This window comes from Verticillium dahliae, genomic scaffold (assembly GCF_000150675.1).
Source record: "Verticillium dahliae VdLs.17 supercont1.14 genomic scaffold, whole genome shotgun sequence".
Classification (NCBI taxonomy): domain Eukaryota; kingdom Fungi; phylum Ascomycota; class Sordariomycetes; order Glomerellales; family Plectosphaerellaceae; genus Verticillium; species Verticillium dahliae.
This window is the reverse complement of record NW_009276945.1, coordinates 645,854-661,194: the sequence shown is the minus strand read 5'-3', so window position 1 is coordinate 661,194 and position 15,341 is coordinate 645,854. Positions and strand designations below refer to the sequence as shown.

Sequence of the window (15,341 nt, the reverse complement as noted above, 5' to 3'; positions counted from 1 at the left end):
CCCACCCCCTCCACCATCCCGCATACGCCGACAATCAAGGCATCTCGCGACCACCCTCCCAATACACGTCCTCACACACCACACTCTAATTTCTAACTTTAGTGCCTTTGTTTGTCATCTCCTTAATTTTTTTCCCTCCTCCATTTCCTCTTCCGTTATTCTCCGCCCCGGAGGAAGGTACCGGCCCTAGGGGACTGCGGCGAGGTAGGCCTCCCGGTCCGGCAAAACCTGGTAGACGGGATACGCGCAGTTGACGACGGGCAGTGGGAAAAGGCCGTCCTTGACCGTGGTTCACGGCGCGGGCACCGGGCGGCCCTGGCGCCGCCGCCAGTCGGACGCGACGTCGAGGCCGAAGCGCCAGTAGGCGAGCTCAAAGGGCGGGTTGACCGTCGCGTTGGGGTTCGTGTTCTCCGACGACGGGTACATGGGCGGGCCGAGGTCGTAGACGCCCGTCGTCTCGTTGAACCAGGCGTACGAGGCCATAAAGTCGGCCGACGCGTCGAGGAGCCGCGCCCAGCGGTCGAGCGTCGCCTGCGTCGGGAACGCCCGGTACTCGAGCTCGGCAAAGTACATTGGGTGCGGCTGCTGCCAGATCAGCAGCGTGTTGATCTCGCCCGGCAAGTCGATGGTTGACGGATCCGTCATCTTGCCCCAGCGGGCGCCGTCGTAGCCCTGGTTGGCGGCGCGCTCAAACGCCCCTTCGAGCAGCCGGTCCCAGACGTGCGGCAGACTGCGGCGCAGGAGATCCCAGTGGCCCCAGCGAGCAAACTGGACGTGGTGCCAGAGGATCATTTCCATCTAGAACTCGTCAGCCAGAGCGCGCAGATAGGTTGTCCGACGTGGGAGACGTTTACATGGAACTTGCCGAACCAGCCATTGTTGACGAGGCCGGATTCTATGCAAAGGTCAGCAAATCAGTCTCGAAACGGACGTTGTGGTGGTGCGAAACCTTGAGGCGGGTAGTCGGACGCGCTGTTGACAGCGACAAGGTACTGGGACAGAATCGTGCGTCGTTGCAGTTCCATCGCATCGGCCGCGTCGGATGCTGTGAGGTCGACAAAAGCACCCTTCGTCCAGTATGATGGCCACCATGCCTCGGACGCGGCCACGATCTCACCATAGCTAGCACGACGTTCCGGCTTGGAAGGCGCAAAGTGTGCCGTCAATTCAAGCTCATTGGACCCTTCGACGGTGAGGGTATAGCGATGGCTCCCGTCGCCGGCAGCCACGACTTTGCCTTTGCCGTTCCACTCGAGGACCAAGTCGTACTCAAAGGTATCCAGATCATGATGGATCGCGGCGTGGCTCCCACAGCTGGTCAGTGAGGTGGAGTGCTTGTCAGTCTGGTTGAACAGTCCCACAAAAGGTTCGTCAAACTTGTTGTTGTTGGGATAGGGGAAATCGAAGAAGACGCCGAGGCCGCCCTTGGAGAGGAGTTCAGACTCGATTCGGATAGCCACCGTATCCGAATCTGGGTCGGCTCGCGTCTCAACCTCGACGACGGAACCCTGGTATGTGAAAGAGGACTTGATAACCCCGTTCCACAAGTCCAACTCTTGGGATTTGTCCTGGAGCGTTGCCTCTCTGACATCATCTTCACCAAATGAGAGGCCAATAGAGCCAAGGTTGATGCGGTGAGGATTCTCCCGGAGCCAGTTGGCAATATCTTGGTTGTTTTCGTTGGGCATGTTGTACTGGACAAGCCGGTCATGAGTCCACCACTCTGTGCCATTGTAGTCTATTTCGCGTCAGTCGAGCCTGCTGCGATGCGAACACGCTCCAAGCACGGAAGCGTACCGTCTATGGATGTTTGGCCTGGTGTCGTTGGCAGACTGAAGTTGTGCCAGCCCCATGTTGACATGGTAGCAAAGGGGCTGAACGTCTGTAGACCTGTGACATCAGCGCCAAAGGCAAAGTTGCCGTTGCCAACCTGCAAAGGGGTCTCCGGCGAGCTCGCATTTCGGCGAGGGTTGAACGTCTGCACGACATGCCGCCTGTCTATTTTGGCCCCGTTGGAAGCTGCAGCAAGAGAGCAGAGCAGAGCGAAAACATGCAATGACCGCATGATTGGGGAAGCTGCAGGTTCACGGGTACTTGAATCCTGATTTGTAGTAGAGCAAAGTCACTCAATTGACAGTGTCAATCGACAGTGACTGAATCGAACAGCATAGTTCTTGCTTTTATGTTTGCATTGCCTCGTTGCAGTGCTGCCCATCGGACACGTCAAAATCCGTCCTGCCAATGATACGTTACGGTTCGATACCACATGGGTGGTAAACGGGCTTGAATCGTATGGCTAGTGCCTACAGGCGATGGGATCGACAGCTTTCGGTGAACAATGAGCCGAAAACGATGTTGTCCATGCCCAATTGCCTCCTTTCCCCGGAGCAGATGGAGAGAAGAGGGGAAGATCGACTAGGTTTGGTACTGGTGCAGGGTTTCCCCACCCATGAATTGAGGCTATTCAAAGGTTGAGCCGGCAGTCAACTCGCGTTGCTTGTGCGTGATGATGTGTCAGCCAAGAAACCAAGGCGGCGAAAGCGTGGTGACATGGGTGACATGGGTGACATGGGTGACATGGGTGACATGATGCTGTCACAGGATGCTGTCACAGGATGCTGTCGCAGGACCAAGAGGCTGCATCTCAACAGTCGGTTGGAGCTGGCTATCTTGGTGTTCATGTACAAGCCATTCAATGTACCTTGCTTTCGTGTGAGCACATTGGAGATGTGCTTCGGTACTATCGGCTATTGGGAGGACTGCGGGGATGACGAGTAGTCGCTGGATTGCGATGTACAAGGCGGCTAAGCGGGTATATGAATGTCGTCGATCTTACCAGGCCGCTGTTCCAAGATCTCTGAGCTACCTAATGGTAAGCAATATGTCTACTGCTACTGCCAGTCGATTTAATCGACCTCTGCGTCCTCATGTCTTCATGCCAACCTGCCTGTAGCAGGCCTAGTACAGAAGACACCAAAGAAGGCATAGCTCGTTGCATCATCAAGTTGTGTTGTCTATTTCATCCTCTGGGAAGAGGCTTACGTGTGCGGTATTGGAGAAGAGGTAGTCTGCTGCGCAAGTCTTGCTAGGGCTGATGACTTGAATGTCTTGAGCATGTGTCCTGGCCGCCTCTCTGTGAAGGTGAAGGCGAAGGTGAAGGTGAAGGTGAAGGCGAAGGTGAAGGTGAAGGTGAAGGTGAAGGCGAAGGCGAGGTCCTTGTTGTGAGCGCCACCCCCACAAAAAGCCGGGCAGCCACATCACTGCAGCACGCCGTGGCTTGTAGGAACAGCCCCAGCAACCAAGCCAATTAGGAAACACTGTAAACATGGCTCCCTTGCCCCTCCACTCCTCTCTCTGCCCAACCTTGACCGCAGGACGACAAGTCGCAATATTCCCAACTCGCATCACTTACTCGACAGCATTTCCCAATACGGCGCCACCACATTCTCAACAGCCAGCTTACTCACTCGACTGCTGTCAGTAAAGGATATTGCTATTCCAGAGGTACGAGACTAGCGCTGACCTGGAACATCAATCGCCTGGCTAACCACTGGAATGAGCAGCCATTCGAACACCCCCCCCTTCCGCGCGACAACATCACTTTCGACTTCTGCACCAGAACCGCCGGCGTCATGAGCCTTCCTGTTCACACCATGTCAGTACCACTCCAACAGCGCCAAGATGACCTTTCTTCAATACTTCAGCGCGCGGACGGGGTTGATGCCCATTCCGCCAGCAGTGCCCGATGCCCCGCCTGCCTACTACGAGGAGGAGGAAACCATCATCGAGGCCCCGGACCTGCAGTGTCCAGAGCCCGTCTTGATCGTGGACGCTGACAAGATTCACGACGACAGAAACGCGAGGAAAGCCCGCCAACGAGCCACGATTCGAGGTGGCCCGAACAATGGCCTCGCCCTACGCCAGTATGCCGAGGCGACCCTGGGCGGCGGCAGTCTGCGCAAGGCCGTGAAGCTCCCCGAGGGAGAGGACGAGGATGAGTGGCTTGCGGTCAACAGTGCGTCCAGGATGCCTTGTACCTGAAGAGACAGAGGAGAGCGCGGCTGACAGCTGTCCCAACAGTGGTCGACTTTTACAACCAGATCAACCTCCTCTACGGGGCCATCACCGAGTTCTGCTCGCCCGAGTCGTGCTTTCCGATGAAGGCGACAGACGAGTTCGAGTACCTGTGGCAGGACAACGAAAACTACAAGAAGCCGACTAAGATGTCGGCGCCCGACTACATCAACCACCTGATGACGTGGGTCCAGAGCACCATTGACAATGAGAGCATCCTTCCCAGTCGGATCGGTGAGAGCCCCCCCCGGGCCTGTGCTCGTCAGGAGATGGCATGGCCGCTAACGTTTTGCAGGCGTCCCCTTCCCCAAGAGCTTCCCGTCGCTGGTGCGCCAGATTTTCAAGCGCATGTACCGTGTCTACGCGCACATTTACTGCCACCACTACGCCGTCATCCGCGAGCTGGGCCTCGAGCCGCATCTCAATACGAGCTTCAAGCAGTACGTGCTCTTTGTCGATGAGCACAAGCTGGACTCGGGTAAGGACTTTTATGGCCCGCTTAGTGACCTCGCCGCAAAGATGATTGAGAGCGACTGAGCGTGCTGCATGGAAGTCGGAGTCGGAGTCGGGGAGCACAATGGCACGACGAGATCAAATGAGAGACGGGATGCGACATGAATTAGAGGGACGGGTCTTTGGTCTTTGGCTGCTTTGTGGCGTTGGGTGTTGTTCGTCGCGTCGACTGTAATGAAAGCATGGTTTGGGATCAGCCGGCATGGTGCAGGCATTTGGGTTGGCCTCAAATAGGCGCGATTGTGATAACACTGTACCTTTTTATTTTCCTCAATTCGTCAGCGGCTATCGACTGCATGCTGGGTAATGATGCACTGTTCGTGAGACCGTCATCTCATGGTAAGAAAGAGGCATGACAAGCAAGAGGCATGACAAGCAAGAGCATGACAAGAGAAGGGAGGGATGAGCACCACCAAAAAGCAGGCAAATATCAGGTGGGGAGAGTGACACTTGGCAACAGCCACTGCCAGCCGGCAGTCTGTGACTGGTCTGCCTTGGCAAGTTGATGCCTCACATCGGGTCGGACAGGATCAGGCATCCATTCTCCCCATTGCCGAATTGAAACCTCAACCTTGGAAAACCGCGAAAGCTGCCCACGACCCCCATCCTCTCCGACCCTCGAAAAGCCCACCCTCCATCAACCCACCACCTCCTCTCAATACCGCCGTCATGCTGTCGAGACAAGTCCTCCGCGCCTTCCGTGCGTCAGCCCCGGTCGCCAGGCCGCTCGCCGCTCGCCGCACCTACGCTGCCGCCGCGTCCTCGTCCGAGATTGTCACGCCTCCCATCTCCGTCTTCGGTATCGACGGCACCTACGCCACGGCCCTGGTACGATTGCCCGCTCTCCTCTTGCTGTCCGAAACTCGGTGCGGCCCCGGCTGCTCAGATCAATTGGGGCCCCGAAGCCGCGCCGCCGCAACCTGCGCTGCAAGCGCTTCATACCCTCCCCCAAGACGACGACGAAAGAGAGTAGAACCAGTTTGACGACTAACGTTCTGAGCACAATAGTACACCGCGGCCGTCAAGACGTCGTCCATCGACCCTACCGCCAAGGCCCTGACGCAGCTCCAGGCCATTCTCAAGAAGGACGAGAAGCTCGTCGCCATCCTCGACGCTCCCACCCTCAGCGCCGACGACAAGTCGGCCATTGTCGCCGAGCTCAAGAAGCAGGCCGGCGGTGCCAACGACACCGTTAGCAACTTCCTCGCCGCCCTCGCCGAGAACAACCGCCTCGGCATCCTGCCCGGCGTCTGCGAGAAGTTTGCCGAGCTCATCGCCGCCGCCAAGGGCGAGGTTGAGCTGATTGTCACCTCTGCTCAGGTACGTCGTTATTCTCTCGTTTTCCCCTTCACGTCCCATTTCCGGGGTCGTCTTCGGCGCTCGGGCTGCCCATGTTGGCATCCGCCCCAAAATGCCATATCGAACCCGACACTGACGGCCAGCAGCAACTCGACAGCAAGACCCTCAACCGCCTCGAGACCGCCGTCGCCAAGTCCCCCTACGTCGGCCAGGGCAAGAAGCTCAAGGTCACCAACCAGGTACGTCACGTCACAAAGACGGATATCCCTCCACGCAGTCGGATGCCCATCCGCCCCCGCTCCATCCCCTCTCGCGCACGCCATCACCCCCCACAACAAAACCCCAGAATCTAACACTGGTCCCAGGTCAACCCCGAGATTGTCGGCGGTCTCATCGTCGAGGTCGGCGACCGCACCATCGATCTCAGCGTCTCCTCCAAGATCGCCAAGATGAACAAGCTCCTCACGGACAACCTGTAAAACCACCACCCCCTCAACCCCAACCAACCTTTTTTATTTTGTGTGTGTGTTTCGCCGGTAATTGGAGACCGCGGGCGCGGAAGGAATGAGGCACCAGCGTCACGAAAAAAAAAACATGGTCCCTTCTTCCCCAACCCTCGACGAACCGGGAATCAAAGAGGCAGAGGCCGCGGTATGCGTCGAGCAGGTCCCCCGGGTCCACGATGAGAGGATCGCCCACCCACCCGTCAGCCGGCGTGTCGGGCCTGCGCTGCCTGGACGCTGGAGGGCGGGATTGTGCATATGTAGTAGTTTGTGGTAGAAGCACGCATTTCCTACAGCCCATGGCTGGTTCTTGTCCGACATGCTGATTGATACTGTGTGCTGTATGCCTGGTCGCTTTTTTGCTGAGGGACTTTTCCTCACGGCGCTCGGGATCTGGCCTCAGGCCACCCTGAGAAGGGAGATCAGTGGTCACGTCCGAGGGCTCATATCAATTACGAAACCTGGTCGTCGACAAAGACATCGGTTGCTGGATGATGACATCTAGCTAAGGCTTCCCCATTACTGCCGTTGCGTGGCCTCTGGTCCTGAATACTGTGGCGTAGCCTCGGACATCATATAAGCTGCTGGTTTTGCGTGACACGAAAGATGCCCCATTACAATGGACACATGGCCTTTGTACGATGAATATTATATATGCTTCATTCTCCTCTAGGCTTTCTTCTGTGGTGACGTCCATTCTGCAATCGCGACTCTACCCACAGAATGCTTTTTCTACGACCCAATAGTGCAAGCAGACTTGATTCTCATCTCCCTCTCATCCCAAGAACCCATGCAAAGAGTGCGTTACAAAAATAGAAGAATGCTACCATGGCTGTCATCAGGGAGTCGCCTCATACTCATCATGCTGCGAGTCGGTGGCACCTCCCTTATCGTCACGGAACCGCTCCAGCTGGCTGTTGATGTACTGGTGCATGTGCTGGTCGGCCTCAGCCGTTTCACGCTCACGTTCAAGGTCATGAACCGAGTTGCCGAGAGAGTCGTCGCCATTGATATCGTTGTCAAAGTCACTCCTTGCGTCAATAGATCGTGCCGTAGAGGATCGGCGAATACCACGAATCGAATGCACAGATCCACGACGGCCTGTGTTCCGTGTGAAAACGTCATCAAAGTAGTGCGCCATGCCCACAGAGGGGGTGCGTGGGGTGTGTGGCAGACGGCAGTTGGTTCTATATACTCGTTAGCACTAGCCTGGTGAGGTAACAGGCATGAGACTTACCCTGTGTCGTGAATCATGCGCGCCATCAGTCCAGTCCAGCCACACTGATGCGTAGCTCCGAGGCCGCGGCCAGAGTCACCATCAAAGAACTCGTAGAACCAAAGGTAGTCCCTCCAGTGGGGATCAAAGTCTAGCGTGTCATTGCCGTCGTTGATGCTTCGGCGGCCATCATCGTTGCGGGTCATGAGATGCTGTAGACGATGTTGGATCTCCTCAGAGACGTGACCCAGATGCATGTAGTCGCCGCTACCGGTGGGACACTCAACCTGGAACTCGTGGCCATAGAAGAGGAAGAAACGCTGCAGCGACTCGACAAGCAAAAAGTTGACGCAGAGCCAGATAGGGCCTCTCCAGTTACTGTTGCCACCAAAGAGACCACTGTCGGAGTCGCCAGGGACGTAGCCGACAGAGAACTTCTGTCCGTTGACGTCCATAGAGAAGGGGTTCTCCTTGTGATATTTGGACAAGGAGCGGATACCGTGCTCGCTGAAAAACTCGTCCTCGTCGAGCATGCGGTGGAGAATCTTCTCCAACCTGTCCTTGCTAACAATCGACAGAAGGATCCTGTTGCCTTTGCCACGCTTTTGCAAACTGGCCATATTCCGCTCCGCCATGTCGGGACGATTCTCGATGAACCAATCGACACGCTTCTTGAATGATGGGAGTTTGTTAATGAGCTCCGGCTCCAGGGTCATCGTCGCGTAAAGGGGGATGAGACCGACGAGCGAGCGAACCGGCAATTGCTGGATCCAGGGACCACCCCATGAGATGGCATCGTAGTAGAAGCCATCCTCGTCGTTCCAGAGCGACTTCTCGTCCTTATCGCCTGTCCTGAAAGTCATGGCATCACTGATGAAGATGAAGTGCTCGAAGAACTTGGACGCAATGTCCTCATACGTCCGCCTGTGCTTCGCCAGCTCAAGGGCAATGTTCAGCATGCTCAGGCAGTAGAACGCCATCCAGCCAGTACTGTCCGCCTGCTCGAGGGAGCCGCCTGTCGGCAGAGGCTCAGACCGGTTGAACAGACCGATGTTGTCGAGGCCGAGGAAGCCTCCCTCAAAAACGTTCTTGCCCTCGGAATCCTTGCGGTTCACCCACCAGGTGAAGTTGAGAAGCAGTTTCTGGAACACACGCTCCAGGAAGTCGAGATCCTGACGGCCGTACAGCTTGCGCTCAATCTTGAAGGTACGGAAAGTAGCCCAGGCATGGACAGGCGGGTTCACGTCACCAAAGTTCCACTCGTACCTGCAAGCAGTCAGAGGTATGTCTTACAGCGGTTGGGTGGGTAATCGGACTTACGCAGGGAGTTGTCCATTGGGATGGCAATACCACTCACGAGTGAAGAGATCGAGCTGCTTCTTCGCAAAGTCGGGATCGATCATAGCCAACGGGATACAGTGGAAGGCACTGTCCCAAGCAGCGAAGAATGGATATTCCCATGAATCGGGCATCGAGAGAATATCGTCGCAGTGCATGTGCTTCCACTGGGAGTTTCTGATGGCTTTCCGGCCCGGCGGGGGAGGCGGCTGCGTAGGATCGCCGTTTGCCCACTGGTCCCAGATGAACAGATAGTGCTGCTTGGTCCACATCATGCCGGAGAAGGCCTGGCGCTGGATGTTGCGCAAATCATCCGCCATGGGCAGCGGGCTGATTCTGTAGTAGAAGTCGTCGGCATCGGCCACACGCTGGTCCATGATATCGTCGAATTCACCCTCATCGAAGTAGGGCAAGTCCTTCTTGGAGAATCGGAAACGGACCACGGCGCACTCGCCAGGGTTGACACCGCCGTCCTCGTTGAAGTTGAACCATGCGGCGGCTTTGGTACCGGTCTGAGCGGGGTTGATGGCCTTCTTCTCGCCATCGACGATATACTTGTGGAAGGCGTCCTTGACGTAGGGAGTCTTGTTTTCTTGCTTGTACAGAGTCTCAAAGTTGGTGTCGTTATCGGTGAACATCATCTTCGGGAGAACATCCTCGCCACTGGCGCCGACACCGGGAGAGGGTGACATGGAGAGGAAGCGCTCGCCGAGGGAGTGATGTTTCGACTTGACTTGATTCTCGCCGTGAATGCCCAGGGAGGGCTTCTTGTCTTCGGGCTCGCGGCCCCAAGCCCAGGTGTTACGGAACCACATGTGCGGCACAATGTGGATGGGCGCCGGGTCGGGTCCTCTGTTCCAGGCAGTAACTCGAAAGAGGAGCTCGTCGGGGTCATCTGATTCCTTGGCCGTCTCAATGAAAATGTCCCAGTAACGGTCTTCGTCGAAGACACCAGTGTCGAGAATCTGGTACTCATTGTCCTCCTTTCCGCGGCGGGCGTTCTCGGCCAAAAGGTCTTCGTAGGGGAACTTCTTCTGGGGGTATTTGTAGAGAAACTTCATGTACGAGTGCTGTGAGGTGTCAGCTTGACGGCGCTGCGTGGGAGGGGATGTTTCGAGCTTACGGTCTAGGGATCCAATGTTAGCCTTTGCTGACGACAATCACGACACATAGAGCTTTGACTTACCGGCGTGTTGTCGACGTGGAAATGGGCCTCCTTGACACCCTCGCCATGGTTTCCCTGAGGGTTTGAAAGGCCAAAAAGCCTCTCCTTGAGGAAATCACTACCAGCTGGGTTAGCATGGCGTCCCAGAGACGACGTGCTGCAGCGTAGCCGAAGACTCACTCCTCTTCGTTCCAGAACGCAAATGCAATGTTCTGGAAGCCATGTGTATCACAAACACCCGAGATACCGTCCTCGCCCCATCGGTAGGCGCGGGAGCGCGAGTGCTCGTGGCTGAAGTCTGTAGAGCGGTCAGCGTCCAGAGCCAACCTCCAAAGCCAAAAAAGAAAAAGTGACGCAAACACGGCGGTACGTACGACTCCAAGCATCGCCGTCAGGGCTGTAATCCTCGCGCACTAGATCGGACCGTGTTAGCAAGGCCCAATGGCCGACGCTCTGCGCGCTGGGGCCTCGACAGGAGGAAGCTCTCACCGGTGGCCCACTGGCGCTCCGCGACGTAGGGACCCCATTTCTTCCAGTACTTCTCCCGCTTCCTGTCCTGGCCGAGACGCTTCTCCTCCTCGGTCAGGTACTCGTGGCCGTCAAACACAACCATGGCGTATTGCTTCTGAAGGTCAGGGTGACGAGAACGGAAGCAGAAGACTACGTCGAGGGGGGGAGGGAAAAAGACGGTTGACGAGAAAGATGTGCGCCGGGGACTGGCGAGGTAGACAGAGGAAGTCCGCCGGTCTAGCCTGTTCGAGCCTGCTAGGTCACGTCACGATACGTTCACGGCGATAGGTCCAGAGGCTAATCGTGACACAGGCGCAAGGGGAAAGCAACCAAGAGGGCGGTGGGTAGGGAGGATTGGAACGGAGATGGGCGGGCAGGCACATGGGGATTGGTTTTAGCGATGGAGGGGGAGAGAAAGCATGCAGTAGCACTTGGGTAGCGGGGTGAAGTTTGCCCAGACCCCAATTGCATCTCACGCCAAGCTCGAGCTCCAAGCTCGACGGTGTGGACGCGCCTGTTCCTGCCTGTTCCTGTTCCTGTTCCTGCCGATTCTGCTCCCTGCTCCCTGCTCTGCTACTCTACTAAGCCTCCCCGGGGATGGGAAAGAAAAGACCTGTCAGACACGTCCTGCCCACCGCAACTGCAAAATGCAGTCTGATACCTGGGTTGGTAAGTACCAGGTAGGTAGCTTGGGGCGCACCCGGCCACTACCTCCCCGGTACATGCCTCGCCGACCAATCCCCGGCAAAGCTTCCGGTAGCGCCGAGTATTCTTGCGATAGCCCACCTGGCCCCCTGGCCCTCCGCTAATCATAAGGAATGCAACAATTGCATCGAAGACAGCTTGCTCCGAAGCATGACGTCAGGTATCTCTAGCGCCAGAGATACGACACCGACCAAGCTGCTGAAACCCGCCCGCGTCCAGTCCAACCCGGTTCTACTGTTGTTATTAGGTATGCAGGGGCGGCACTCCTCTGCGCGCCGCGGGCCCCCGAGCACGGCACCAACAAGCCACATACGATTTTTTTCGATTTTTTTTTTATTTCGCGCTGCACTACCACCGGCAGGCAGGCAGGCATGCTCATCGAACCGGGCTTGGGCAGGCACATCATCACCTCTGAAGTTGCGCCACACAAGGCCACAAGCCAGGGCCGCGCCATGGGTTGACAGGGGACGGACGTAGGTCCCGCCCATCCATCGTCGATACCAAGACTGCGATCGGCGATGCACCTGCCAGAAGCCAGAAGCCAGAAAGAAGCCACGAAACGTTCTTGTCACGCATGTCCACGCCTTGCCTGCCACTCGAGCGTAAAGTAAGCCAGCCTGCATGCCAGCCTTTCAATTTGGACACATCCCAGAGCCGCAGAGCCTCGATGGAGACGTTGCACTGGGCTGCAAGTTCAATGTGCCCATGCCACCCTTGCTTGCCCGTGCTCTTCACCGGCTTGCTATTCCCTGTTCGCTAGCGATTAAGAACCTCCTAGCGAACCGCCTCCGGAAAGCCCGTCGCCCGGTCTGGACCTCGCTAAAAGGGGCGTATCTGACGACATGTAAGGAGCCATTTTCCGAAGAAGAAAAAAAGTGCCATGCTGTGGAAGGAGGTTCAGCAGGAAAAGTTTGGACGCCGAGGACGCCTTTGTCCGATCAAATTGCTCTGTGGGATATCTAAAAGCCATCTTCTTGCTGTCGGCGAGCCCTGCCGGCCGGCATCGCGAGAATACAATCGAATGATGAGAAAGAAAATATGCTAAATCCATTTGTACGAATCTCACACTCAGACTTCTTTCGTCCACATGGCCGTCATCAACTCATACCCTCGGACCTATCCTACTTGGCGAACCATGGAAACTTCTTCTTCGACAGGTCCGATGGCCCCCCGGTTGGAACTCCACTTGCACACTACGCATGGTAAATCTCCTACACAGATTGTTAGTACAAGATTAAAACACAAGCGTCGCTGTGATTCAACGAACCTCATCATCTGTGGGCATACGGCAATCCAAGATGAGCTCCCGAGCTGATTCCAACTTGGTGAGATTTGGATAGGCTGTACTTTGACTCTTCATGATGGGCAGCAAGATTTCGCCGAGAACCTCAAATTTTTTCCAGTTGATTCGATCGTTGTCCGTGCCAATAAATGTTTTGCTGCCTTCTTCAGCCGAGACCAGATCTCGACGATGCAGAGGGATGTACGGGATCCGGGGTAGTGGTGAGTTCTCCCACGCCAGTCTGTACGCAAAGTGACTCTTCTGCGTGCCCATGAGGATGCCCAACTTGGCAAACGCCCGCTTCCTGTCCGGCGGCACCAGCGCCCAGGTTTGTGCCAGCCGATGCACTGCAGTTCCGTTGATGCCAGCCAACACCGCTGCCAAGCCGCTGTAGTTGTTCATGCGCCGGAGCTTGCCCGCAACAGCCATAAACTTTTCTAGCATCTGTGCTCGGTGCTTTGGCTTGTCTCTCAGCAGGATCAAGTTTGCTGCCCATTTTGCTACATGGTTGAAGTGGTTGATCATGCGATTCACGTTCTTCAAGCTCTTGCACTTGGCTCGCTGGTCGATTGGCAGGCTGACGTGCCGGACAAAGTCTCGAATGCGAATCGACGAGAACATGACCCAGTCAATCCGCGTCATTTCTTCGGCTATGTCGTCTTCGGGAATGTCCATGAAAATATGATAGCGGAACTTGTTCATGGGCAAGACGTCAGTCGGCTCCATGGTGGCAGCCTCCCTCTCATAATCATCGAAGGATTGCAAAGAAACAAAGCTGTTGACCCTGTCGACCTGCAAGATGTCGGGGCTGCCAGATGGTCTATCGTCGCCCATCTTGTCGTCGTCGAGATACAAGCTGCTCACGCCGACAGAGATGTCTGACATGGATCGTGACGCTTCCTTGGACAAAACCCGGCTGGCCGCCTTGTCAGCGACGTCATCTGACTTGGCCCAACCGGTGTCGTCGTCTTCCACCACGCTATGTTCGAGATGCTGACGGATCTGCCGCGCTGCAATGCAGAAGATGGGTTCTGTGGAGAGATGGCGGATGAAATCCTCCAGATTCCGCCGCGTGGCGGGCCGGGCGAAATCCCCTGGATACAAAGATACCCATCGGGCCACAACCTCAATGATGCGAAGCTGAGTGGCTGTCTTGGTGAGGTGGTGCGATGTCTTGTCGTCCCGAACGCGGTCGAGCCTAATTAGTATGGACGAGAAGAGCTCGCCTGGAGCGGCAAACTTCCGGTAGAGGCATAGGAACACCTCGAGAAAGTTGTGATCGGCTCTCGACATCTTCAACGAGATCAGCCGATCAACGAGCTCATCAAACGACACGCCGGCGGCAGCCTTGGCAGGCTTATCGGAGAGAGCTTCGTCATTGCGTTGAAGGATGGGTATGTCATCGGGGCTGTTGCGTGATTCGGCGTCTGATTCGTCCATGTCCAAGAAGGAGTCGTTCGGCGCTCGGTCTAGTCGAATCCCAGGCGTCCGGAGCATACTCGAGACAGATTGATTGAATTCGTCGCCGGAAGGCTCTGCTGCCAAACGTCGAGGCGCCCGGTTGGGCATTGTTGAACGCGGCCAGTCGGGGCTTCGGGACGATGGTCGGTACTGGTCGATGGGAGCACACGCAGCAGGGACAGATCCGAGCTTGCGCGGCTGTGTTTGCTCTGCTGGCTGAGGGGTCGATTGGTGGGTGCGTCGAGTGTGTCGAGATTAGCAGTGGATGCCGCGCGCCGACGTGACGCTGCTGGCTCAGCCCCTTGAGGATCTGCCTCGCGAGTCAGTCATGGTTCGCTAAGATGGTGAGACGATGGCATCCTACCCTTGCGGTTGGCGACTGCCGCCTTGACCACTGTGTGCAGGCAGGCACGTGCTCTTTCGGGCGCGTTGGAGGAAAGGTTATAGGTAGCAACGCATGACTTGAACAAGTCATGATTGGCAACGAGCTGCGTGTCGACCTGGCGAACGTTGCCAGGGTCGCATTTGTTAGCGACGAGGACGGCCGGAAGGCCGGCTTTGGTCAAAGCAGCTGGGCGGTCGTATCAGCTACATGTCCAAGAGCTACAAAGGGGGAGATGAGGAGAGGGGGTCGGCTGTCGTACCGATAGTTTCGGGGAGTTCCTTCATTGTTCCACCCTTGGTAACATCATATAATATTAGCGCGCCATCGACGCGAGGCACGATGTGACCGTTGATCTGTTTTGGCCATTGTATGGGATGGGCGGGGCTCATGTCGAAGTATTCAAGATCGAGCTCGAGCAGTGTGACGCCCAACGTCATGTTATCGACGACAAGGCGGACGCTCGAGGCATTGGAGATTGGTGGGCGTGAGAGGCCGAGAACGCGCTGGATATAGGAAGATTTGCCGACGCCAGTGGCACCGATGATTCTGTGCTCCGAATCGCGTCAGCGGACTCTTGGTCCCATGAATGAGGACGAGGAGGGGAAGAGGAGAGGTTCTTGTATGTGCAGGACGACGCACGCTATGTTGAGACTATCCATATTGGCGGAGTTTGGTTGCTGCATAGATAGTGCGGTCAGCGCTAATCATGCGAGTGTGCCTGAATGCGCGTGGCAGCACGGCGTACCCAATGAGGTGTGTGTCCGATAGTTAGGGACTCTCTTCGAGGTGGCGGCCAGCGCTGGTCATCAGAGTCGTCATCGCGGATCGGGGTCGCGTCGTGGGAGGATGGGTCAGCTTCGAACAGCTGCAGGTCGCGTGTGTTGTGGTCG

General features: G+C 56.5%; 5 protein-coding genes across 5 annotated transcripts in view; 2 read left to right on the top strand and 3 right to left on the bottom strand.

Annotated features, from left to right (window-relative positions):
- Positions 1–2,065, bottom strand: part of VDAG_06799 (uncharacterized protein) — a gene marked incomplete at both ends in the record, with an annotated part of 2,513 nt that extends 448 nt beyond the window's left edge. Inside the window, 4 exons of the mRNA XM_009659503.1 lie at positions 343–798; positions 855–895; positions 932–1,738; positions 1,798–2,065. Coding sequence (XP_009657798.1) covers positions 343–798; positions 855–895; positions 932–1,738; positions 1,798–2,065 — 1,572 coding nt within the window. The remainder of the gene's footprint in view (positions 1–342; positions 799–854; positions 896–931; positions 1,739–1,797) is intronic.
- Positions 2,066–3,681: 1,616 nt separating this feature from the next.
- Positions 3,682–4,611, top strand: VDAG_06798 (maintenance of ploidy protein mob1; the record flags this gene model as incomplete). The annotated part of the gene is made up of 2 exons (XM_009659502.1): positions 3,682–4,015; positions 4,370–4,611. 2 exons carry the CDS (start codon positions 3,682–3,684, stop codon positions 4,609–4,611), a joined length of 576 nt encoding a protein of 191 aa, XP_009657797.1.
- Positions 4,612–5,256: 645 nt separating this feature from the next.
- On the top strand, positions 5,257–6,365 carry VDAG_06797 (ATP synthase subunit 5; the record flags this gene model as incomplete). The annotated part of the gene is made up of 3 exons (XM_009659501.1): positions 5,257–5,565; positions 5,659–5,907; positions 6,252–6,365. 3 exons carry the CDS (start codon positions 5,257–5,259, stop codon positions 6,363–6,365), a joined length of 672 nt encoding a protein of 223 aa, XP_009657796.1.
- Positions 6,366–7,227: 862 nt separating this feature from the next.
- On the bottom strand, positions 7,228–10,721 carry VDAG_06796 (cytoplasm protein; the record flags this gene model as incomplete). Its single annotated transcript, XM_009659500.1, has 7 exons — positions 7,228–7,576; positions 7,627–8,871; positions 8,926–10,037; positions 10,130–10,226; positions 10,289–10,406; positions 10,483–10,521; positions 10,598–10,721. The coding sequence occupies 7 exons, from the start codon at positions 10,719–10,721 to the stop codon at positions 7,228–7,230; spliced, it is 3,084 nt and encodes a 1,027-aa protein (XP_009657795.1).
- Positions 10,722–12,348: 1,627 nt separating this feature from the next.
- VDAG_06795 (ras guanine nucleotide exchange factor) lies at positions 12,349–15,134 on the bottom strand (the record flags this gene model as incomplete). The annotated part of the gene is made up of 6 exons (XM_009659499.1): positions 12,349–12,534; positions 12,591–14,143; positions 14,218–14,376; positions 14,431–14,637; positions 14,711–14,997; positions 15,091–15,134. The coding sequence occupies 6 exons, from the start codon at positions 15,132–15,134 to the stop codon at positions 12,517–12,519; spliced, it is 2,268 nt and encodes a 755-aa protein (XP_009657794.1). The 3' UTR covers positions 12,349–12,516.
- Between the last annotated feature and the right edge of the window lie 207 nt (positions 15,135–15,341).